This window comes from Heterodontus francisci, chromosome 12, assembly GCF_036365525.1.
Source record: "Heterodontus francisci isolate sHetFra1 chromosome 12, sHetFra1.hap1, whole genome shotgun sequence".
In the NCBI taxonomy this organism is placed as follows: domain Eukaryota; kingdom Metazoa; phylum Chordata; class Chondrichthyes; order Heterodontiformes; family Heterodontidae; genus Heterodontus; species Heterodontus francisci.
In genome coordinates this window covers 26249631-26275461 of record NC_090382.1, presented here as the reverse complement: position 1 = coordinate 26275461, position 25831 = coordinate 26249631, and the positions used below count along the sequence as shown (strand labels likewise).

The window sequence follows — 25831 nt, the reverse complement described above, 5'->3', positions numbered from 1 at the left end:
GACATTGATCACAAGTCGTGGGAGTCAGTTGCCAGCGATCGCCAGAGCTAGCGGGCAGCCATAAAGGCGGGGCTAAAGTGTGGCGAGTCGAAGAGACTTAGCAGTTGGCAGGAAAACAGACAGAAGCACAAGGGGAGAGCCAACTGTGTAACAGCCCCAACAACCAATCTTATCTGTAGCACCTGTGGAAGAGTCTGTCACTCTCGAATTGGCCTTTATAGCCACTCCAGGCGCAGCTTCACAAACCACTGACCACCTCCAGGCACTTACCCATTGTTTCCTGAGTCAAGGAGGCCAAAGAAGAAGATCTCATATATTTATGGCCTTTAGTTTTGGACTCCCCCAACAAGTAGAAACATATTCTCTCTGTCTACCCTATCATACCCTTTCATAACCTTAAAGACTGCTATCAGGCCACCCCTCAGTCTTCTCTAGAGAAAAGAGACCTAGCCTGTTCAATCCCTCCTGATAGGTATAACCTCTCAGTTCTGATTTCATCCTTCTAAATCTTTTTGCTACCTTCTCTCGTACCTCTATATCATCTTATAATATAGAGACCAGAACTATCCACGGTACTCCAAGTGTCATCTAACCAAGATTATATACAAGTTTAACACAACTTCTCTGCTTTTGAATCCTGTTCCTCTAGAAATGAACCACAGTGCTTTTTTTCTGGCCTTATTAACCCATCGCATTACTTTTTGTGATTTGTGTAATCCAATAAAAAAAAGAAAACATTTCCACAAAGAGATGGGCAAATAAATTAGAGGACCAATTAGTTCTACTAAAGCTACAAAGGACAGCAGCACAGTGGCGCAGTGGTTAGCACCGCAGCCTCACAGCTCCAGTGACCCGGGTTCAATTCTGGGTACTGCCTGTGTGGAGTTTGCAAGTTCACCCTGTGTCTGCATGGGTTTCCTCCGGGTGCTCCGGTTTCCTCCCACATGCCAAAGACTTGCAGGTTGATAGGTAAATTGGCCATTAGCAATTGCCCCTAGTATAGGTAGGTGGTAGGAAAATATAGGGACAGGTGGGGATGTGGTAGGAATATGGAATTAGTGTAGGATTAGTATAAATGGGTGGTTGATGGTCGGCACAGACTCGGTGGGCCGAAGGGCCTGTTTCAGTGCTGTATCTCTAAACTAAACTAAACATGGAGAGAGACAATAGGTAAATTTGCCAATACTCCATGGTGGAAGTCCAGAAATGTGGTGCAGCTAGCTACCATGCCCTGGAAGCACAAGCAAACCTCCAGACAGAAATGCTCAATCAGTGAGGGTGGGAGGTTTGCTTGGAACATGGTTGTCAAAGTTTATGGATACAGGATGCAATGCAGTGACTTGCCAAGGATTCTTTGACAGCACCTTCCAATCTGCAACTTTTATCATCGAGAAGAACAAGGGGAGCAGGAGCATGGGAATGCCATTACCTCCAAACCACACACAATTCCGACTTGGACATATATCGCTGTTCCTTCATTGTTGCTAGGTCAAAAACCTGGAACCCCCTTCTTAACAGCATTGTGGGAGCACCTTCACCACATGGACTGCAATGCTACAACCAGAAGGCGCACCATCACCTTCTCAATAACTACCAACCTTGTTAGTGACACCCATATCACAAGAAGGATTTTTTTTAAAAGGTGTGCCACAAATTGTTTCAAGCTGCATTATGAATGTCACTGGTCCAGAGATTCCCAGATGATTCCCAGGTATGTCGAAACAATCTATGTAAATGAGACTTTAAAAAAAAAATTCATTCTCTGTATGTGAACATTAACGTCATAGCCAGCATTTATTGACCATCCCTAGTTGCCCTGAGAACGTGGTGGTGGGCCTTCTACTCTGTCTGATGGTAGCAGTTTTGATACAACTTTGTGGGTTGCTAGGCCACTTCAGATAGCAGTTCAGGGATCCGAGCTGAGACATTTCTAGTCTGCGTGGCTCAGTATGACACCTCACAATGCAGTAACCAACTAAGCCACCACGCTTCCCTCCAGTCATATTTATTTTTCAATAGCATCTCATGCCATTGACAGTTACTAGTTGTCAGCCCAGTTTCACACAGGGGATTAGATCTCCAAGGTGTTAATGAAGATCTTGTTACCGACATCAAGAATTTAGAGGCATTTTTTTCACATTCCGTTGCATATCTGCTCCATCCAGACAGTACAATCGAGCTTTAACTCATTTATTATCTACCTGACAACCTAAAGTGAAGGGGGACACAATACTCTTAGACCAATTAGCACCTGAAAGGACTTGCTATCTCCACTGTTCAAGCGCTGCACTTCATTAATGAGCATTCTCATTCTTGTTTGTGATTACACAGTCAAGTTATTATTAAACAATCCCCTGATAGCCCAGTAGGAAAATCCTGGTGTAATACTGAGGCATACTGGCCCAATTCGTCTTTAAGTCTTAGACTTGGATGGGAATATATTAGCCAGGACTGCTGCTTCTAGATGCTTCACTGTGTGGAAGTTTGGTGGGGATAGGATCAGCCTTGACTGTAATAGCTCCCCCATGACCATGGCCATTCATTGTCTGAGTTCATCCATGAAATTCTGCCATTTGGTCGAAGTAGGATAAGGGGTCCCAGAGCTTGCAGAGTAGCTCAGACTCTTGCTTATGGTATGTTTGAAAACAAGGGCGTAATGACTCCCTCAAAAGCATTCTTCAGGATTCTCATGGATAACTGGAGGAGGGTGCTGATAATTGTGCTATGGAACCATTCAAAGGATTACTTAGGAAACCTCCCGATTTCTGACATGGCCACTCAGCCTCTGTATGGAATGGCTATCAGGTTCCCTTTAGTATACTCATTTTTGAATTAAACATTCCCTTTTGTTGTTGCTTTACTGAAGAGTGAACAGCTGCATTCTCCAGTGTAAGGAGCAGTTCTTCATCAATGCAAACAAGCCAATGCTCTTCTAAAACTGTCAGATCAGCAAATCTTGAGCTAACTATAGCCTGGGCAGCACAGTATGAATGTCAGACCTAGTGAAGCGAGTATGCTGTCGATCAGAATCCTTGGTATTTTATTATGATTACTGTAACCTTCGCCTGGTTCTCCCATAGATATGTTTCACATTGCCCTCCCAGCCAGACATACTTTCATTTTACATTGAAAAGTTAAATTCAGCAATTCTGCATTCCTTGGGGAAATTCCCTCACCAAGAGCTCAGGTTGGAAAACTAGGTTACAGTGTTGCACGTCATTGGGAACGCTTAATTTATCTTAGAAATACTCCTAGGAGGGGATTACAAGAAAGTAAATGATGACGTGCGTTTATATAGCACCTTCCACAGCCTCCGGACCTCCCAAAGGACTTTATAGCCAATGATATACTTTTGAAGTGTATTCACTGTTGTAATGTAGGAAACATGACAGCCAATTTGTGCACAGCAAGATCCCACAAACAGCAATGCGATGATGACCAGATAATCTGTTTTTAAGTGTTAATTGAGGGATAAATATTGACCAAGACACCAGAGAGAACTCCCTTGTTCTTCTTTGAAAAATTGCCATGTGATCTTTTTCTTTTTATTCTCTCATGAGATGTGGGCATCTCGAGCAAGGCCGGCATTTGTTGCCGATCCCTAATTGCACTTGAAAAGACGGTGGTGCGCCGCCTTCTTGAACCACTGTGGTCCATCTAGCGTAGGTGCACCCACAGTGTTGCTCGGAAGGGAATTCCAGGTTTTTGACCCAGTGGTAGTGAAGGAGCAGTGAGATAGTTCTAAGTCAGGATGGTTTGTAGCTTGGAGGGAAACTTGCAAGTGATGGTGCTCTTATGCATCTGCTGCCCTTGTCCTTCAAGGAGGTAGAGGTTAGGGTTTGGAAGGTGCTGTCGAAACAGCCTTGGCAAGTTGCTGTATTGCATCTTGTACATGGTACACATTGCTGCCACTGTGCGCCGGTGGTGGACGGAGTAAATGTTTAATGTGGGGGATGGGCCTGCAATCAAGCGGGCTTCTTTGTCCTGGATGGTATTGAGCTTCTTGAATGTTGTTGGAGCTGCACCCATCCAGGCAAGTGGAGAGTATTTCATCACACTCCTGACTTGTGCCTTGTAGATGGTGGACAGGCTTTGGGGAGTCAAGAAGTGAGTTACTCGCCGCTGAATTTCTAGCGTTTGACCTGCTCTTGTAGCCATGGTATTTATATGGCTGGTCCAATTAAGTTTCTGGTCTATGGTAACCCCCAGGATGTTGATAGTGGAGGATTCAGCGATGGTAATGTGATTCAATGCCAAGGGGAGATGGTTAGATTCTCTCTTGTTGGCGATAGTCATTGCCTGGCACTTCTATTGCACAAATGCTACTTGCCACTTATTATCCCAAGCCTGAATATTGTCCAAGTCTTGCTTCATGTGGGCACGGACTGCTTCAGTATCTAAGGAGTCGTGAATGGTGCAATCATTAGTGAGCATCCCCACTTCTAACCTTATGATGGAGGGAAAGTCCATCTGGGATGGCAGACGGGGTCTCCGTTTAACGTATCAGCCAAAAGACACCTCCGACAGTGCCGCACCCCCTCAATACTGCACTGGGCTTTTAGCCTGGATTATGTGCTCAAGTCTCAGGAGTGGGACTTGAATGCACACACTTCTGACTCAGAGGTGAGAGTATTTGCCTGGAGGGGATTATTTTTGTGCTGCTTGTGTGTCTGGTGCCTGCATGGAGCAACTTGCACAAAATGGGCAGTGTCTAATTGAATACCCATTATTCACCCTCCTTGATTTTTCTTTATCGACTTCAATCTGTAGAGTCCATAAGGGGTGGCAAATTTGCTACCACCTGCTTTATACCTCCGCTGATGGTGAATTTCACCTGCCACTGACTTCATATTGATTCCTAGGCACACAAAACCAAAAGACTTTCCCCTCCTCAACCTAGTAGCACTGAGGTCAATCATAGCAAGCCATTAAGATAAATCTCCACAGATGCTGCCAGACCTGCTGAGTATTTCCAGCATTTCTTGTTTTTATTTCATAGCAAGCCATTGTTGCACCAGCTGAGCTCAGTTAACCAGCGATCGAATCTGGATGCATCCTGTTCTCTACCCTTCAGTTACTCCCTACATAAACTCATTCAACCATCAGGACCACACATCCGTCAGTGCAATAACTCTGCAACCCATTGGAGTTCACTCGTATGTATACTTCACAAATGTAAATTCACCTAAATAAATATGAATGGCAGCAGCTGACTCAGATTCAATGTGCTTGTATTTTTCTATTCATTGTGGTTTGATGCATCACTTTCTTCTTTCAAAATTTGTGTAAGGTTTAGCCAGATGAGAGAAGATTAAAGCGTGATTGTACTTGGACTGTGACGGGCATCTGTTAAGGTATAAAAACTGGTGTACTTTTTTGTGATCAGCCTGGATTGCAAAGATATCACTGTATTTTGTAGCCTGACTTTCAGAACCACAGTCTACCAATTGCAGTAAATATCCCTTCACCGTACCTAGCTCACAGTCCAAACGGAAGAATCGAACAAGCATATTCAATTTAATGACTAACTCTCTCCCAAAATGAGCAGGAGTCAGTGCTGATTAAAAGCAATTGGGAAGACCAAATGATAATGAATAAAGCAGTATCAAGCCCTGACTCAGTAAGGTTTTGATAATACCAGTGAAGGATATAAGGTCAGTACACAGATGCACTGCACCTAAAATAGTTTATATCTAATGGCCCTGTTATATTGCAGTTTTCACATCACAACACTGCAGTGAAACTACGCAGTGAAGTTGCTGACTATATCGAATTTTGGCAGGGACACCGCAGAGATGTGCAATAAAAAGCTTGTAGAATTTATAGTACAGAAAGAGGCTATCCAGCCAATCATACCTGTGCTAGAGATATCCAAACTCATCTCCCATCCCTGCCCCCTCCCCAAATCCTTCTACATTACATAAAAATCCTTCTAGCTTTCCCTTCTTGTGCTAATCCAGAGTCTATGGGCTATATTGTCATTGTGGAGATGGAAAACAGGAACCAGATCTGGTTTTGGATCAGAAACCTGTCTCCTGTGGGAAGCTGATTCAGTTTGCAATTTTCAAAGCCCTGAATTCATATGGAGATAGGTTTCCTGTCTCTTAAAGCCAGTGGGATTGAAAATGCCAGTGGGCCAGATCAAATGTGCAGCTCATGTACACTTCCACGGCAGACATCACTGAGGCTGCTTGTTGTTCTGAGGGAGAGATCTGCCTTCCACAGCACCAGAGGGAAATGAGATGTCACAGGGGAGCTGGAGGTCTAGCATTAGGGGCAGACCGTCGCTTCATTGATGCCAACCTGGATCTAATGTTGGAGGCCATGAGAGAGAGGGGAGAGGTCCTCTTCCCAGAATGTGGCAGGAAGAGGCCACCTCATCATACAGCAACGTTACCTTTCTGTTCAGTGTTCCCCTTGCTCCTCCTCTCTCACCTCCTGCTCCTTTCCTGAGGAGCTGTCTCCTTCCAGGTCCTCACTGTCTTCAGGGTCTGGAGGGCCATGTTATGGAGAGTGCAGCAGACCACCACAATAACAGAGACCATTGCAGGAGGGTATTGGAGGATGCCACCCAACTGATCCAGGCACCAAAATCGCATCTTCAGAAACCCCCCCCCACCCCTTCCCCCAGCTCAATGGTTGGCCTGCTGAGCAGGTGGCATTGGTTGGCTTGCCTCTGTGCCTCTGTAGAGAGTAAGTGGCCATCTCTTCAAGGGATTTCCTTTGTTCCCTTGATCCATCCATGCACACAGAACCAAGACCTGGACAGGCACAAGCTCCTACGGCACTGGCTACCATTTGCTGGTAGCTGATTCTCAGGCTGTGCACCCAATGGGTAGTGCCTTCATCCGCCTGTAGCCCCAACTGTGCTCCTCCAGTTTCCTGCTGTCCAGAAAGTTACATCTGCCACAGCTCATCCTGGCTGCTCTGTCCAATGTCAGAGTAGCCTTTTCGCATTCGAATGCTCTCAGCTGGACTTTGTGAATTCTTCCCGTCAACTCCAACTGTCTGTGATGCCAGTGGCCTCACGTCCCTCTTCAGCTTCCTGCCACTAATCATTGAGAAAAGCAAGACTTCCAGCTCCAGCAATGGCTCCTCAGTGGCACTTTTGAAGACGTTGAGCTTTATATTTGGGCCTCTGCAGTCTTTTAATCAGCCTTTCCCATAGATCTCATGGCCCCCCACTGTGTTCACACCTTGAACATTCTGTCGTGTTTCCCCCATGGAATCCTCCACATTCCCAGCCTTTAAAAATTAAAAACTGTTTCTGACAAGCCTGATAATGATCTCTTCAATGAGCTCAACAGGCAATTAATTGGAAGCATGCGCCCCACCTGTTCCTTCGCTGACAGCATCCCTTTAAAAATGGCATTGTGTTCCGGAGGTGACGGGTCCCAGTGCCAACCTCTGCGAACATGATATTCAAAGCACGCTTGCCTCCGTGACCGCACTTTGCGGCTTTGAAAATCCGGCCCTATGTCCCTTTGTTACTGACACACTAATCAAAGGAAACATCTTTCACTATTCACTCCGTCACCTTAAAGCCATCTAATAGACGCCCCAATAGCCTTCTTTGCTGCACTGAAGGTCATTTTTAAGTCTATCATCAAATTATACCCAGTATGTTTCTTGTGAATCTTAGTTGTATCATCTCAGTGATTCTAATATCAGTGAAAATAGAGACATGTTGTTGAAGATTTTCGTCTTGCACTCATCAGGACAATCGCAAGAATAACCAATGTAAGGGAAACAACTTACACTGCATGAGAAAAGAGTGCTGATTGGTTGGCAAGTGAACTCTGATTGGTAGAGGCGTTGCCATGGCGAATGCACCAGTTTACGGTGACTGATAGCTAACTGCCAAGCTTTGTTTAAAATTTAAACCAGTCAGCTTGAATCTGATTTGGTCAAGGCAATGCCCTGAGAAATGAGCCAGCAAATGACTGTCACTTATTTTGTTCAGCTGAAATACTCAAGTTCAGATTCTAATATCCTTCCTATAATGGGGTTCTAATTGCACACAGTACTCCAACTAAACAAGATTCCCATTTATATTAGTGTGGCCTTTTCCATCTCTAAAGGTGTGCACCCATAGACCCCTCTTTTCCTTCACTCCATTAAGACTCTTATCACATAGAGTATATTTCCTATCACCTTTAGTTAACCAGATCTCATTACTTAATATTGCTATGCATTGAACTGCATCTGCCACTTATCTGCCCACTTGGCGGCCCAGTCTATGTCATGCAGAATGAACAGGTAGGTGATCTCATAACCCTTGGTTTCGCACTGACTGCAAATTTTATAGGAACATTAGAAACAGAAGTAGGCCATTCAGCCCCTCGATGCTATTCCACCATTCTATTAGATCATGGCTTATCTGTATCTCAACTCCATTTATCTGCCTTTGTCGCATGTCTTTTAATCCCTATACCTAACAAAAATCTATCAATCACAGATTTTAATTGAACTAGCCTCAACAACTTTTTGGGGGAAATTGTTCCAGATTTCCATGACACTTTATGAGATAAAGTGCTTCCTCACATCATCCCTGAACAGATTAGCTCTAATTATAAGATCATGCCTCTTTGTTCTGGACTGCTTCACCTGAGGGAATAGTTTCTCTATATCTACCCTATCACAACCTTTAATCATCTTAAAAACCACAGTTATATCACCCCTTAATCTTCTGTATTCAAGGAAATATAAGCCTAGTCAATGCACCCCAACATCATACTTTAACTCTTTTATTAGCCCCAGTATTATTCTGGCGAAAATGCTGGAAATATTCTGCAAGTGTGGCAGCATCTGAGCTGAGGGAAACATATTGAACATTTCAGGTGATGACCTTTCATCTGGAGAATCTGTGTTCCACCCCCTCCAAGGCCAATATATCCCTTACTGAGATGAACTCAATGCAGTACTCCAGGTGCAGTCTAACCAGAGAGCCCAGTACAGCTGCAACATAATTGCTGCCCCTTTATATTCCAACCCCATTGAGATAAAAGCCAACATTCAATTAGCCTTTCTAATTGTTTTTTGAACCTGTCCACTATGTTTTAGTGATATCTGTACATGGAGCCCCTAAATCTCTCTATTCCTGCACAGCTCCTAGCTTCCGATCATCTTTCTTAAGTCCAAAATAGATGACCTTGTACTTCCTCACATTGAATTTCATCTGCCATAGGTCTGCCTACTGACTTAATCTATCAGTGTCTCTTCGCACCATTCTGCTCTCATTTTAGAAATCAGCCCTGGTTCAGGTGGTAGCATTTATGCCTCTAAGTCAAAAGGTTGTGGGTTCAAGTCCCACCCTGCAAATGGAGCACAGAAATCAAAGCTGATGCTCCAGTGCAGTACAGAGGGACTACTGCACTGTCGGAGGTGCCATCTCTTGAATGACATGTTAAACTGAGGCCTTGTCGGTCCTCTCATGGCAGTATTATGGCAAATAGGAGCAGGGGGGTTATCCGCAGTGTCCTGGTCAACATTTATCTTTCAATCAACATCACAAAAACAGATTATCTAGTCATTATCATATTGCTGTTTGTGGGAGCTTGCCACATTTCCTGCATTACAACAGTGACTGCACTTCAAAAGCACTTCATTGACTATGAAGTGCTTTGAGATGTCCAGTAGTCCTGAAAGGAGCTATAAAAATGTAAGTCTTCCTTTATCTACACTACTTACTGAGCTATCTAACTTAGTGTCATCAACAAACATGGATATATGGCTCTCCATTTAAGTAATTGATAAATATAGTGAAACACCAAGGCCCAAATATTGGGGGATACGACTAGTTACATCCTATCAATTTGAGTACATACCCATCGTCCCCACTCTCTGAGCAGAATCTTATCCTCTTTAAAAATGTTCATGTGTTTGGACTACATGGGTCAGAGGTACAAGGATAGGTGGAGTCTTCTGGGAGGCAGCAAATTAAGAGGCAGGACAGGAGAGCACAGGACATCAAGGCCTACTGCAATAGAGACCACCAGTCCCCCACTGTGAGTCCAGTGGGAGCACTGCTGAGGACTGGACTGATGGAGCAGCAGGGAGGCACTGCAGCTGCCATTGGCATCTGTGGAGCAGATTCAAGATTCACTGAATATGGCCATTGGAGATACCTGTTTCCACGATCTCCACTCAATGGCAAGGCTGCAACAGGGGCAGACAGCAGCCTTGCTATTTGCTGCTGGGGGGCCTAAGCACCACTCGCAAGATTCTAGCTGAATCCAGCTAAGGTCTAATTGCCTTTTCAAGTGCCTTGATTGGAAGCCCGTCACTTACTGGGAGGCAACCACTGCCACAGGGTGCCCTCCTCTGGGAAGAACTCCTGGAAGCGGAGAACATGTTGAGGAGGCGACCCGACGTGCAGCATTCCAAATTTCCACGCACCCACCTCCCTCCCCCATCACCACCATTGCCCCCCTCCCTAGCTCTCCCCCGACCCTCCTGGCTCTAAAGCTGCCTCCTTGGTGCCGGTACAATTTCGCCCTCCATCTCCGACCTTCTAACCAATTCCCTAATTATTTGCAATCATTTTTAGGATGTGAATGTCGCTGTATGGGTCAGCACCTATTGTCCATCTCTAGTTGCCCTGGATACAACAGAGGATCTTACTAGGCCATTTTAAAGGGCAGTTAAGGGTTAACTGCATAGGTATGCGACTGGAGTCATATAATGGCCAGACCAGGCAAGAACCAGAGGTTTCCTTCCTGAAAGAACATTGGTGAACAATTTGGATGTTTAATAATCCAACAACTTCATGGTCACTTTTACCAATAGTAAGCTTTTTATTTCCAAATTTAAAAAAAAATAATTCAGAGTTCTCAAACTACCATGGTGGGAATTGAACTCACGTTGTCCAGATTTTTATTCCGGACCTCTGGATTATGAGCCTAGCAATATGTCTGCAAACAGACTGTCTGAGAACTTTATAAAGAGCAAAGAGCTCCATTAACTTTTGCTAACAGTTAAAATTTGACCAATGTTTTGACACTTGTGAGCAAATTTCTGCTGTTTCATATTAGCATACATGCTCAGATCCCCATTTTACAGAATCAAAGAGTGATGAAAAGGCATTTGGTGAGGTACGACTGCTTACAATACTCACTAGCCTCAAACTGATGCTTGCAACATAACAGGGCCATCGGAATGGAAAAAGAACTGGCGTTTATTTAGCACTTTTCATAATTTCACAATGTACCAGAGCCAATGATACACTTTTAAAGTATAGTCATTGTTGTAAAGAAGTAAACACGGCAGCCAATTTGTTCACAGAAAGGTCCCACAAATAGCGATGTGGTAAATGACCAGATAACTTGTTATTAGATGTTGGTTGAGGGATAAATATTCACCAGAACTTCAGGGAGAACTTCCCTGCTCTTCTCCGAATAGTGCCATGGGATCTCTTACGTCCACCAGAGAAGCAGACAGGGCCTCAGTTTAACTTTTAAACCAAAAGACAGCACTTCTGACAATGCACTGCTCCCATAACACTGCACTGAAGGGTCAGCCTGGATTAAGTGTTCAAATCTCTGGAGTGGGACTTGAACTGATAATCTTCTGACTCCCAGAGTTACCAAATGAGACAAGGACATGACAACCTCCCAATATTGGAAGGAGTAATATGCTGATCACTTTAATTCTCGGATAAATGTGGTAGAAGATGATAAATGTCGTCCTGATTTGTCTCCACCCTATGATTTCATCACAGGCTAACTACCTTTTACATTTTATTAAAATTGTCTCCAAGACAATAGCATCGTAATTCATTTTGGGCAGAGCCAATTAGTCCATCCAGCCTGCCCATCCAATCTCCCTTTTCAGACATGTCAGAAATCTCATCCCATTTTAAAAATGCAGAAACTATCAATCCTTTCAGATGGCTGGACCTTTCCTATGCCCTCATTAAAATCGTCATGATTTCCCCTTTCACCTGCACTGGTGGTTTATCCCACATGGTGGGTCATCTTTTTGCTGAGGAAATTCTCTCTGAATTGTTTACTGCCCTTATCTCGAAATCAAAGTCTGTGGTACATTTTCATTGTCCAATAAATGTCTCACCCAGGTCCAGCTGTGGTTTATATTTGGCCATTTTTAAGCCATTGTAGTGTTTATAACAGATATTAGGTTTTTAAGGGGTGTTAATGACCCGCATCAGTAATTACATTCTGAATGGAGGTAGGCTCGATGCTGTGTCAAGGCAAAGGAATTTGGGGTTCCAGTCCAGTTGACAGAACATTAAAGGTTGATAAGGTTGTAAAAAGTGAATAGGATTCTATATTTTATCACAAGAGATGTAGAATATAAAAGGCAAGAGGCAATGATGAGTCCATATAAAATCTGAATAAGATCTCATTTAGAATAGCGTGTGCAGTATTGGGTACCATACTGGAATATATATACACATATTGGAAGGACAGATTTTGAGAGGGTATGACACAGATTCACTAGGGTTCTGGCTGGTATGAGGAAATACAAATATGAGAAAGATTTGAAAAATCGTGAATTCTATCACTCAAACAACACAGATTACAGGTCAATATGATCGAAGTGTTTAAAATTATGAAACGATGGGACAGGGTAAATTGAAACATATTGTTTCTAGTAGTTGATGGGTCTAGACACAAGATTAAATGCTTTAGAACAGAGGGCAGGCGGTCTTCTTCACACAAGAGCAGTGAGGCTGTGGGATTCAGTTCACGGAGAAACAATGGTGTGTGTGTCTATGGGCAGGATTTTGAATCATCTGAGCGGGTGAGCTCAAGGACAGGCAGTCACTTAAACCCTGTGCCCATGGGTCAGCATGGCAGTTTCCCCATGCGAGACCAGCACGCTCAGATTTTGAAGGGCGCCAACAGAAGCCAAAAGAGGCAAGCCAGCCGCACTGCTTAGATGGCAACTTAAGGTCATTAGCGAGTTGTCAGCTCATTTAAGGGACAAACTTGGATTTTAGTTTTAAGGGTCAGGTTCTACGCACCATCAGAACCACGACATGGAGGAGGCAGTGTTATAGCAGGGAGTGATCTGCAATGGAAGTACAAAGGCAAAAAGCAGCATTGAAGAGAGAAGGCTGAGAAATGGCTCTTGTTCACAGGCAGGAAGTTGTGTTCAGTGATAAGAAATATCCTTTGCAACTTTACACCCTTGACGTAGGCTTTTTCGAAGGGTGTGGGGGGGGCCAGGGTTGCGGTTGAGGGTGGGGGGGAATGGTGTTTCAGGCAGACTCTGAAGTCCAACGCCAATGAAGGAAGGGTATTAGAGGAAATGGGATCAAGCTTCTCCGAGCTTGGTCCGATCAGTGGTGAGGAGCAGCATCCACTGCAGCAGAGGCAGACCCCACAGCGCAGGGGTGAAGATAGAGTGGAAAGAGGGCTCTTGACTCTCCACCTCACACCATCTTCACCAGCACACTTCATCACTCACCCAACCCTCACTTCCCATTCTCCTGTGTCTTGCCAACATGAAATGGAAGCACACAAGTCAGCCTTAATGCAGCAACTTTCCCAGTGTTTAATTGCTTAACAGTTCACTATTATTTACAATAGAAACATACAAGTGACCCACAAAGTGACATTACCAATGCAGTGCCCTCCATGGAAAGCCAGTCCTACAAGGTGCTCCCCTTGTGGCTGAGGATGAGGTGGAGGCAGACTGCTCTCTCATGCCTGACTGGGCCGGAGATGCCTATAGCGACTGTCTTCGTCATGGAGGTGCCGGTGGGGTACCTCCAAAAGCTGCTGCATTGGCATTGCTATAGGGGTTGCCTCAGTAACAGGGCGTAACTCTACAAATGCTTCATCCATTGAAGGGGCCATTTGGTGGATGATGATGACAGAACTCCCTGAGGAGTGGTCCCTTCGTCACTATCTGTTACATTCTCAGCCCTTTCATGGAACCCTTGATCACTGAAGGGCACCATCAGCTGGGGTGCAGCTGGCATCCACTCCATGCCTTTCTGCGTCATTTGTGCTACTAACTGGTCAATGCTGCTGAGTCTAATATACATCCTGTGCAGGTCAGTGCGCTGCTCCTGAGTGATGCTGCATTTGGGTCTCCAAGAGGTTGGCAACTCTCACAAGGAAACAGTTCACGCACTCAACGCACTGAGTCATTGTGGAGCACACAATGAATGGACTCCTCCATTCTCAGCCCATTACACCACAAAGCCTCAGGTAACTCTGACATGTGAGCACACATCTCACACTGGGTCTCCAGGTAGAGATGTCTGTTTCATGACTCCCGAGGCTCTGCATCTCCACCCTGCTGAGCAGGCCTGCTCCTGTCCTCCATCCTCCAAGGGGGGGCAGGCCACAGCCGACTCTGCCTCCCCCATCTTCTCCTGCTCTGGTTCGCGTCACCCTGTGCCATCTTCTTTAATGGCACGCGAGGACCCACTGAAGTGCGAGTGTCAGCGTTGGTGTAGGGGGCACCCATTTTCCAGGTGTGCCTGCTCCTTTTCCTGAGCATTCAGCTCCCTTTTGGCCTGCCAGAGAAAGAACAATGCAGATATGACAATACCTCCCTCCCTCTCCACTTATAGCCTCTCATTCACAGAGGATATTACAGTCTGCACTGCAGCTCCATGTCCAGCGGCTCTACAGTTCTGACCTATGCTTATGGGTCAGCAAGGTACCAGGGCACACGCCTCTTCCGTGGTGAGGTGACCTCTTTGCACCCTCAGGATGCCCCTCTCCTTTGCACTGTGGTGACTACTGACCCGGAGGCATACCATCTGGGTCTCTCTCTCCACTCACCTTGTCAGACCAAAGAAGGTATTTGAAGCATTTCCTATACTACATCCAGGTCCTTCTCACCACTCCTCTGCTGCTGACCTCGGCTACCACCTCCAGCCATGCACTCCTAGTGAGTCTTCTGTTGCTGCTTGCGGGGAAGAGAATGTTCCTGCACACAGTCACTGCCTCCAGCAGGATCTCCAGCGAAATGTCAGAAAAATAGGAGGGGGTGGGGGGTTGTTGCCCTGGCATGGGGGCCCTCCCTGCCCACTGCTCTCTGCTCATATTACGCTTCCATTTTCCAGGCAAAGGGCAGCCTCAGCAATGGCTTCCCCCGCCCTTTAAATCAAGCCCACTTGTTGGCTTAGTCCCGCCTCCTTCCTGCATCCGTCGCTGCTAATTGGGTGGCGAACGTGACTCTTAGCCAATTAAGTGCATTGCATATCAAAATAGCGGCGCGTGTGCCTTTCCACATCGGTGCGGGATCAGGACACGGAAGTCATTGCGGTGCCGGGGTTCTGACCCAGGGATTGAAATAACAGCGATATACGTCAAAAGCCCGGATAGCGTGTGACTTGCATGGGCACTTGGAATGATCCCATGCACTGACTGCCCTTGTCCTTTCCAGATAGACGAGGTTGCTGCCAAAGAAGCCTTGGCTATTTGCTGAAGTATAAGACAATTATTTTGACAATGCTGGAGGGGAGGTTGTACCACAAAGCTGCCCAGGCTAGTCCAGATGCAGAAGATATTGCTTCAAGATACCAATTGTATATTTGATAATTCTGGCTGTAGCCTGTGCTTCATGACTGATGTACGGTTATCATAAATCATGACTGAATAGTCCCTTGACTTCAATCGGGTGTATCCTACCCTAACACACCACATTCTCACTGGCAGGTTAGGTTAAAGCCAGGTCCTCACGATCTAGACATGACTTGAGAAGATGGGAGTGGGCCTCCTTTGATACAATTGAGTGGTTTGCTAGGCCAATGGAGGGTACTGTGCTACTGGAAGGCCCTTGGTAGCGAGAGTCAGCACCTTCAAGATAGGTGGGGAAGGGAAGAAATCAACAAGGTTCTTTGCTTCAGCAAGGAGAAAAATGCCCAACTTAGTGACAATTCATCATACCAATGGAGATGAAGCAGAAATTGCTTCCTTGTTCTCTTGCATTTTTAATCCCCTCAATTTCTCTGTTCCCCCCTGACGTTCTGCAATAGCTCACTATTCTCAGCCTGGTAACAGATACCTGTATTCTCAACTTAAGTAATCAGGAAAAGACTGCTCTGTGGTCTTAAACAAACAACATAGTCAGAAACCTCAGGGGAAATTAGTGAATGGAACTGGGCTGGAAGCTGAGTGAATAAACCTGTTTTAAAATAAAATAGATTGACAGAGATTATTTGAAAATCAGGTAGGCAATGGATTCATTTGTAAGTAAAATCCATGGGACTTTAGGGGCACTAAATCATTCCTACACATTTGTTCATGATTCAGCAAAACAACAACTTGTGCTGACTGATACGAGTCGACAGTCTAATGGTTTTTAACCTATAATTTCAACAGTAGTTTTATTTAAATAGTGAATAAAAACTGTCTGAGTTTTAAAGAAAAAGATTTGTATTTGAACAGTGTTTTTTACAACTTCAGGATGTCCCAAAGCACATCATAGCCAATGAAGTATTTTTGAGGTGTAGTCACGAGTGTAGGGAAATGCAGCAGCCAATGATGTTGGTTGAGGGATAAATGTTGGACCGGGCACCAGGGAGAATTCCTCTGCTCTTCTTTTAATAGCATCATGCGATCTTTTACATTGACCTGAAAGGGCAGTCAGGGCCTCGCTTTCGCATCTAAAAGTGGATAAATCCCCAGGCCCAGATGAGATGTATCCCAGGCTGTTATGTGGGGCAAGGGAGGAGATAGCAGGGACTCTGACACTAATTGTCAAATCCTCTCTGGTCACAGGAGAGGTGCCAGAGGACTGGAGGACAGCGAATGTGGTATCATTATTCAAGAAGGGTAGCAGGGATAAACCAGGTAATTACAGGCCAGTGAATTTAACATCAGTGGTAAGGAAACTATTGGAAAAAATTCTGAGGGACAGGTTTAATCTCCACTTGGAGAGACAGGGATTAATCAGGGATAGTCAGCATGGCTTTGTCGGGGGGAGAACGTGTCTAACAAACTTGATTGTTTTTTTGAGGAGGTGACTAGGTGTGTAGATGAGGATAAGGCAGTTGATGTAGACTACGTAAGGCTTACTATATAAGGCTTTTCATAAGTCCCACATGGGAGATTGGTTAAGAAGGTAAGAGCCCATGTGATCCAGGACATTTTGGCAAATTGGATCCAAAATTGGCTTAGTGGCAGGAGGCAGAGGGTGTTGGTTGAGGGTTGTTTTTGTGAGTAAAGCCTGTGACCAGTGATGGACCACAGGGATCAGTGCTAGGACCCTTGCTGTTTGTAGTGTACATTAATGATTTAGACGTGAATATAGGAGGTATAATCAGTAAGTTCGCAGATGACATGAAAATTGGTGGTGTTGTAAATAGTGAGGAGGAAAGCCTTAGATTACAGGATGATGTAGATGGGCTGGTAAGATGGGCAGGGCAGGGAAGTGGCAAATGGAAGTGTGAGGTGATGCATTTTGGGAGGACTAACAAGGCAAGGGAATATACAATGAATGGTAGGACCCTAGAAAGTACAGAGGGTCAGAGAGATTTTGGTGTACTCGTCCATAGATCACTGAAGGCAGCAGCACAGGTAGATAAGGTGGTTAGGAAGGCACATGGGATACTTGTCTTTATTAGCCGAGGCATAGAATCTAAGAGGAGGGAGGTTATGATGGAGCTGTATAAAACGTTAGTTAGTTAATTTTACTGCCTCCCACCATGATATTCCACAATGAAAAATTAACTCTATCAAAAGAATATTAATTTTTTAAATAAAGACAGATATTATTGAAAAAAATCCAAAACAGCTGGAGTACTGTGTACCGTTCTGGGTACCATACTATAGGAAGGATGTGATTGCACTGGAGAGGGTGCAGAGGAGATTCACCAGGATGTTGCCTGGGCTGGAGCATTTCAGCTATGAAGAGAGACTGTAGAGGCTAAGGTTGTTTTCCTTAGAGCAGAATATGGCTGAGGGGGGACCTGATTGAAGTACACAAAATTATGAGGGACATTGAAAGGATAGATAGGAAGAAACTTTTTCCCTTAGCGGAGGGATCAATAACCAGGGGGCATAAATTTAAGGTAAGGGGAAGGAGGTTAGAGGGGATTTGAGGAATTTTTTTTTCACGCAGAGGGTGATTGGAATATGGAGCACACTTCCTGAAGGGGTGGTAGAGGCAGGAACCCTCACAACATTTAAGAAGTATTTAGATGAGAACTTGAAATGCCACAGCATACAAGGCTACGGGCCAAGTGATGGAAAATGAGATTAGAATAGATTGGTGCTTGATGGCCAACACAGGCCAAAAGGCCTGTTTCTGTGCTGTATAACTCTATGACTAACTGAAAGATGGCACCTCTGACAGTGCAGCACTTCCTCAGTACTGGAGTGTCAGCCTTGATTATATGATCAAGTTTCTGGAATGGGACTTGAACCCACAACCTTCTGACTCACAGATAAGAGGACCACCAATGACCCACAGCTGAGATCTATATTTCACCCCTATACATGCTGGGGCGCAGTTGTGAGAATGATGGCAAGTCTGAGTGGTTGGTAATCATGCAGGAATCAAAACAGCAGGGATATTAGATCATGGGACATTTCAGAACTAAGCATGACTCCACTCTTAGCCAACATCCAGCAGGAGAATGATTTGAAGCAAGAAAACCCTTGGCTGATTTCCCCCCTCCCTGAGACCAAATGTAGTACCCCTACCATGAGAGCAGCATGGGTTAGTGATGGAACCCCTCTACCTTCTGGTCTGTTTAGGGAAGTCACACATTGGCTTGACTCACTCAGCCATTTAAGGCAGGGGTGGGGGAGAGTGCCTATCTTGTTTAAACAGGTTGAATGGACATAAAATACTTTTTGAAATCTATCAGTGACACCCATGTGGGGTTTTAAAAATGAACACAGCGTTTCTGGGACTCTGAACGCCGCTATTCTTGATTTGGCATGTGAATAAGGCACAATCCAAAGTCTGGGATAAACCCTGATGCATGCCGGCCTTTGGGTTGACATAGTGAAATTTATATTTTAATTGATGCACCACTAAGTTAATTTTATACTTTGTTAAAATCGTAGATTATACAAGCATATACACACATCCATATTACTGATGCCAAACTAATGAATTTCAACATATTTAATTTTGAAGAAATCTGCTTTTTAGTCACGAAACCTTTCGAGTGTCAGGACCTGCAGCAAGTCCCCATATCTCTCTTCTTCCCTATTCACTTTCCATATTATTTTGTTTGAATTATTGCCTTTTTTTATATTCAGTTCCGAGTTAATGTGCTTCACACTACCAATTCTGACACTCGTGTTTTATTAATAGTTAAAAGCTTTCATCAGCCCCCATTCTTTGGCCTCGCTGTTTCAGCCCCGTCCATTGTCTAGATGAGAGCAGCATTTTCCCTTTTGCTTTGCTAGCTTTGCTGTTGACTGACATGGCTGCACACAATAGATTGCTCAACAGCGCCCAAGGAGTTAAAACAGGTGCATCCACCTGAAGCAAACAGAGGAAAGATCAGTTAAAAATGGAAGAGCTCGCACTTAGTGACCTTTCACCTCCGGAACCCGGAAGCTAATCTAGCCCAGACCAATGGGATGAAAGGTGTTTGTTTCCTCTTCCAATATTTCACATTAATTCACATTAAAATTCTTCACCTGTTCACTTAGTCTATCCAGATCCTTTTTTAGCTTTATTATTCTGGCTTATGACCAAACTTGAAACCACCAGCAATTTATTATTGTACAATAGTCCCTGCTGCTAAGTGATTTATTGCTGATATGAGATCTGGGTGTTATGTATTATGCTCATACATTGGGAACTGATGACTGGAGGGGACCTGATGGAAGCATCCTGTAGGAATCACACTCCAAAATCTCCTCACAGTTTGCCTCTTAGATCCAGAGAGAATGGATTTTACTCACTAGGCAGGTAACCCACAGGAAGAGGTGCACCGCAGGCTTTACACCCTGTCCAAGATCACTGTCCATTGATGTCACTGGAAAGTATAATCAGGTGAGGTGTAAAGCCAGTCTTTCACCCAATCCCATCAGAGAGTCTTAAATAAAAGCTATGACGATACCAACTTAAGTCTTTCTGAAAGATAATACTGGGGAAAGACCATTAATGAGCGAAAGATGAAATGGAGAAAACAAGTCCTTCCTGCTCAGAAAATATACTTAAATTGATTTTAGTCACGGTTGTGCTAACATTTTTGTATTTAACTCTGAATCCACCTGATATTCAAGATCATTAACAGAAAGCAAATTCCCAATTCAGCAAAATCTACAGAAAACCACAGTTCCACCTCAAGTTTTGACCTGAATTGCACCCTTTTGACACATTGCGGGTTATGAGGTTTTGACCATCCCCAGACGCAATTCCTGCCCCAAGTTAAAATGGTCCCCTATGTAATGTAGTACTGTGGAAGGAGAAGACCCACCTATGTTTAAATGACTAGTGCTTCACCCAGAATCATTATATTTGTATAAAACTCATATTATTCAACATTTCAGAGACCTGGCTTCGCCTTTAACACAGTTCTCGCACTGTCAATTATTAAATGTCGGGAAAGAATGAAATAGCTGCAACCGCTGTCAGTATCACCTACCACGTTAGGTTCACTGAGGACCTCCAGAATGTTATTGAGCAACTCGATGCAGAACTTTAACTCCTGACTTTGCTGTTGTTCATCTTTCTGCTCCAACTGGGCCTTCAGCTCATTGGTCATCATGGGAAGCAGTATGTCACGACATTCTGTAAAAGAGGTGAGGAGACTACATGGTGAGAAATGTCAAGTGCATGAACAACCATTGAGAATTAGAATACACCTCTAGAAATAAATATTTGGAACCAGTTGAAGTGACCATGAAGCTGTTGGATTGTTGTAAATAATCTAACTAATGTCTTTTAAGGATGAAACCTGCAGTCATTACCCAGTCTGGCCTATACTGACTCCAGTCTCCAGTCTCACACCAACATGGTTATCTCTTACCTGCTCTCTGATGTGGTAACTGAGTGGTATCAAACCGCTACAGCGGTTCAAGAAGTAGGCCAACTATCACCTTCTCAGGATAGCTCGGGATAGGCAATAAATGCCAGACCTTGTAGTCATGCTCATGTCCTGAGAATGAATAATTTTATTCTAAAAGTAAGAGTGATATCCTGTTGAACTGAAATGTGGTGGGATAAAAAAACCCAGATAGCCTACCTCTGCTCAGGTTCCAAGGTTAGACTGACGGTTGAAAGTCTCCTCTCTACCCATTATTCTAAATGGAATCAGTCTGGATTTTCAGAATGCCATACTCATTGTGCACAACTCCTTAGGATAAAAAGTGCCCACTTTCGGCCATCATACTGTGCCTGGTGCAGGAATTGAAATGTGTAATAGGGAAAATTGTTTTGAGATTCGGGTTATGGGTTTATGAGGGGACAGAGTAAAGGGCAGATTTATGCTAAGCCCATGGCCTGGTTCAGGACTGCCCTGGAGTCTGCAAGAATTGAAGATTAATTTCCATGACATTGCTGCAAGCAACCAGGGAGAAAACATTTTAGGGACATTAAACAAACTTGTGTTTTTTTTTGCATTTTCTTTGAACACTTTCATTTATTTGATGTTATCATATCGGGGAAAAAAGGCTGTTTCCCTTGTAGTCAGGATTAATCTCATTGGGCAACAGAGTCCAATTAGCAGTGGGAAGGCAGTGCTTGAAGAATAGGTGAATGGCAGTAAAGTGGCAGTGCTGTGTTTCGAGAGGGAAGGTCATGTGATGAAACATCCAGGAATGTACCTGACCAGAGTTGTCAGTCCTATTGTACTGGCATCACACGAAAAGGCACACAGCCATCAAATGTGTCAAAAATGTGGTGAATGTTCATCACATTCTAAATGTGATGATGTGAAATATTCTTACAACTGAGCGACATGGGAAAACTGGGAGAGAAGGCTTTTTTGCAGCTCTTCCTAAAGGTAGATAAGAACTGAAATCCGCAGCACATTTGCACTGCAATTTCGTTGACATATCCAGAAGAGAAAATGTTTAGTTGGTACTTAAAAGACTTGCAGTTGTTCCCAACTGGGCATCGTTAAAATGATTTAAAGCTTCATCATTGGACTGGCAGCTTCCTTCTCCTGATTGCTGTCCATGCAAATACAGTAAGTGCTTATGTTACAGGACGTGTAATCAAGTGAAGACAATTTCAAATCCCACCATGGCATTTTGAGGATTTGAATTCAGTTCAAAAAAAAATCTATAACAAACAAGCTGGTGCCAGTAAAATGGTGTCTCATTCTCCCGAAGATTTAAGCAGGTTAGAGTAGTGAGTGGCTAAGCCGTATAGACCCACATTCGATTTCTGGTCTTGGCTGAGTCAGCCGATCTCAGTTAGGGTAATAGTTAGCTGGGCTCAAGAATTGGCTTCAGCACCATTTGATGAGGGAGGGAAAGTCAAACATGGTTCCCGTTGCCAGCCACAATCCAGAACCCACAATCAGAAACGTGAATGAGAAGGATATCAGGTGAGAGAGGACCATCCCTGCCTATGCTGTTGAGTGATGAAACTGTAGAATTGTTTTAAAAACCCAAATGATTTATTAACACATTTTAGGGCAGGAAACCTGGTGTCCTTATGTGGTCTGGCCTGTATGTGGCTCCCAGTCTCACAGGTTGACCCTTAACTACCCACGGAAGTGGTCTAGCAAGCCACTCACTTGTATTAAACTGCTTTCTGCAGCAGTTCAAAAAGAAGGCCCATTACCAACTTCTCAGGGGCAATGAGGGATGGGCAATAAACATCAGTCTTGCCCGTGATGCACACATCACAGGAATGAATAATAAAACAATACATTTTAGTGGCAGGAACAGGTTCAACCTGGTACACCCCATGACTGCACAGACTGGCAACTGGACACATGCACAAGTCATGGTCATTTAACTATGATGCCGTAAGGCTCCCGTGGAACCATACACCGGAAAGAGTCATTATGTCAGAAGTGGGCTGGGAAAAAAATGGTCTTAAAAACCTGCCAACTCTGAGGAGTGATTTTTTCAACCTTGTGAAGAGACTTGAGATAAATCATTCAATAACTCATTTATATTTCATATTGCAAAGATTTTACATTTACAACCAGGTACCTTGGGAACTTGCCTTGGAGGTCAACTTCACGAAGGTTTTAAACCGTAAAAACCGCTGTTAAATCTAGACAATAATTAGTGCCACACTCTGCGTTATAACACAGTCTCTCAATCCACCGAAGATTTAAGCAAGTTAAAGTAGTGAGTGGCTAAGTCATACCAACTAGGTTCCATTTCAGGTCTTGACTCAGTCAGCTGATCTCAGTTTGGGTATCAGTTAGCTGGACTCAAGAAGTAATTTCAGCACCATTTGATGATGGAGGGAAAGTCAGCCATGGTTCCTGTTCCTGGCCACAATCCAGAACCCACAATTGGAAATATGAATGTAAATTATTTCCGGTGAGAGAGGACCAACCCTGCCTATGGTGTTGCATCACCTGATGCCATTTATTGTCCAAGGTCAAGAATGGTCACTTGAGTTGTATACCAGAGGGTGCCTGGTGCCTGTCTGTGCAATCATCCTCCACCAAGCGGCCAATATTTAAAGCGGAAGGAGAGTCAATAACTTCAGAGAGAGTGGTCAGCAGCATCAGGAGAGACTGGTCAACAGCTTCAGGAGAGACTGGTCAACACCTTCAGAAGAGTGTGGTCAACACTTTCAGGGGATAGTGGTCAACACCTTCAGGACTGGGTGGTCAACACCTTCAGGAGAGACTGGTCAAACCTTCAGAAGAGTTTGGTCAACATTTTCAGCAGATAGTGGTCAACACTTTCAGGAGTGGGTGGTTAACACCTTCAGGAGAGAGTGGTCAACACTTTCAGGGGATAGTGGTCAACACCTTCAGGAGAGACTGGTCAAACCTTCAGAAGAGTGTGGTCAACATTTTCAGGGGATAGTGGTCAACACCTTCAGGAGTGGGTGGTCAACACCTTCAGGGAGAGTGGTCAACAGCTTCATGACTGGGTGGTCAACACCTTCAGGACTGAGTGGTCAACAGCTTCATGAGTGGGTGGTAAACCTCTTCAGGAGTCGGTGGTCACCACCTTCAGGGTGGGTGGTAAAACCTTAAGAGGAGGTGGAACAGAGGAAATGGATGCAACACAAAGTTGGAAAACAAATAGAAAGGTTCACTACTGTTACTGATAAGTTGCTAGCCTTGGAATAGTGCTGTATTATCAACTTCACACTGCGGCAAACTAATCAAGAAAGTAATGAGCTCTTCAAAGATAATTAATGTGGACTGTGTAATACAGCAGAAATAACAAACAAATCATATACAAGCAGCCCTATCACAAAATTCAATAAATTAGCGTATCTGCCCAGATCCAGCTGCAGTGGGAGTCAGCAGCCTGGCACATGTTGTCCCTTTTTCATGTGTAATCTGAGGCAGTGAGAGTTGGCAGGCCATTCAACCAATAAGGGACATCTCAGCCAAGATTAGTTGTATTCCTGCCATGCATCTACACATTTATTTGTTCAGCAGGAGTTCTTGCGCACTGAGTGTGAACTCTTGTTTTTTTTCCCTCCCGATTCCAGTAGCACTGGTGACAATTCCGTTACCCAGTTACTGGACCGGTTAACTTACCACAGGCCAAGGAAAAGCCTGGGGCCTCCTGGTTTGTGTGGCTCATTACAGCACTCAGTGCATTTATTAACTGAGCAACCTACAAACCCCAGATCTGTGTTCTTTCAACATCTTGACTGCAGGTTGAAAACTCAACAATGCTAAATGTGGTAAGTAGGTACTGTGAAAGCTTTGTCCAGTTTGCAAACAGAAGTAGAATAGGCCACACTATTCCGATTTTACATGGGCAGAGAGCGGAACAAATTGCTCTGTGTTTTAACCAGCTGGTTGCTATATTACCAGGCCATTTAATGTCTCTGTGGCTGCCTGTGCATCAGCATTGGGGTACTGAATGGCTTCCAGGGTTTGAGTATACACAAAAAATACTGGGGTAGAAATGGCCTTGTGGCCATTTTTTGGTCGCAAGTGGGTACAGCACGTACCACTTTAGCAGTGGCTAATTGTTAAATCCTCCCCCGCAGCAACTCAGCTACCTCAGGTCTGATAGCATTTCAGTTTTTGGCAGACTATGGCATTAGTTTGAGGTTTCTTGTTTTTCTATGTGACAACTGTCTATGGTCCTATGCAACACAAAGACATATAGAATGGTAGAATCTGGCTTACTGTTGTTCCGAACATAATGCAGACAACTGCTCTCACAACAGGAAGATAAAATCAGACCCCATTGGGTTACTCTAATACAATCCTTCATGTCAGCCTACTTGTCTATCCTTCTAACCAGTGAATGCAGGTAGGATAGAATAAGGCTAAACTGTAATGGCCCCTGAGTGGATTAAATAAACTACAAGCAATCACCATCCAAGCTAGCATATGAAGACTGGTCTGTTGCAGGGAGATCTGGAACAGAGCTCGAACTATACCATAACAAAATTAATCATCTTAAGGAATGGAGAAGTAGTAGAAATTTTATTTTGCAAAACGTCATGGTGAGGCAGAAGATTAAAAAATGTATGGGCGGCACAGCAGCGCAGTGGTTAGCACCACAGCCTCACAGCTCATAGGTAGGTGGTAGGGGAATTGAGGGAAGGTGGGGATGTGGTAGGAATATGGGATTAATGTAGGATTAGTATAAATGGTGATTGATGGTCAGCACAGACTCGGTGGGCCAAAGGGCCTGTTTCAGAGCTGTATCTCTAAATAAAATAAATAAATAAAAATAATTATTCATATTTAACAAATAGTCCCAGAGTGATGTGCAATCTGGACACAAACAGGTTATGTTGCTCAAAAGATTGCAGAATT

The 25831-nt window shown here is 44.2% G+C and overlaps 2 protein-coding genes across 4 annotated transcripts in view; one reads left to right on the top strand and one right to left on the bottom strand.

Moving 5' to 3' along the window:
* LOC137375787 (dedicator of cytokinesis protein 2-like) overlaps window positions 1–25831 on the bottom strand; it is a 690449-nt gene that overhangs the window by 412506 nt on the left and 252112 nt on the right. For all 3 annotated transcript variants that reach the window (XM_068043220.1, XM_068043218.1, XM_068043221.1), the window contains exon 26: window positions 20540–20685. In XM_068043220.1, the coding sequence (XP_067899321.1) occupies window positions 20540–20685 (146 nt within the window). The remainder of the gene's footprint in view (window positions 1–20539; window positions 20686–25831) is intronic.
* Window positions 1–25831, top strand: part of LOC137375788 (protein INSYN2B-like) — a 136073-nt gene that overhangs the window by 106927 nt on the left and 3315 nt on the right. The gene's annotated exons all lie outside the window — the stretch shown is intronic.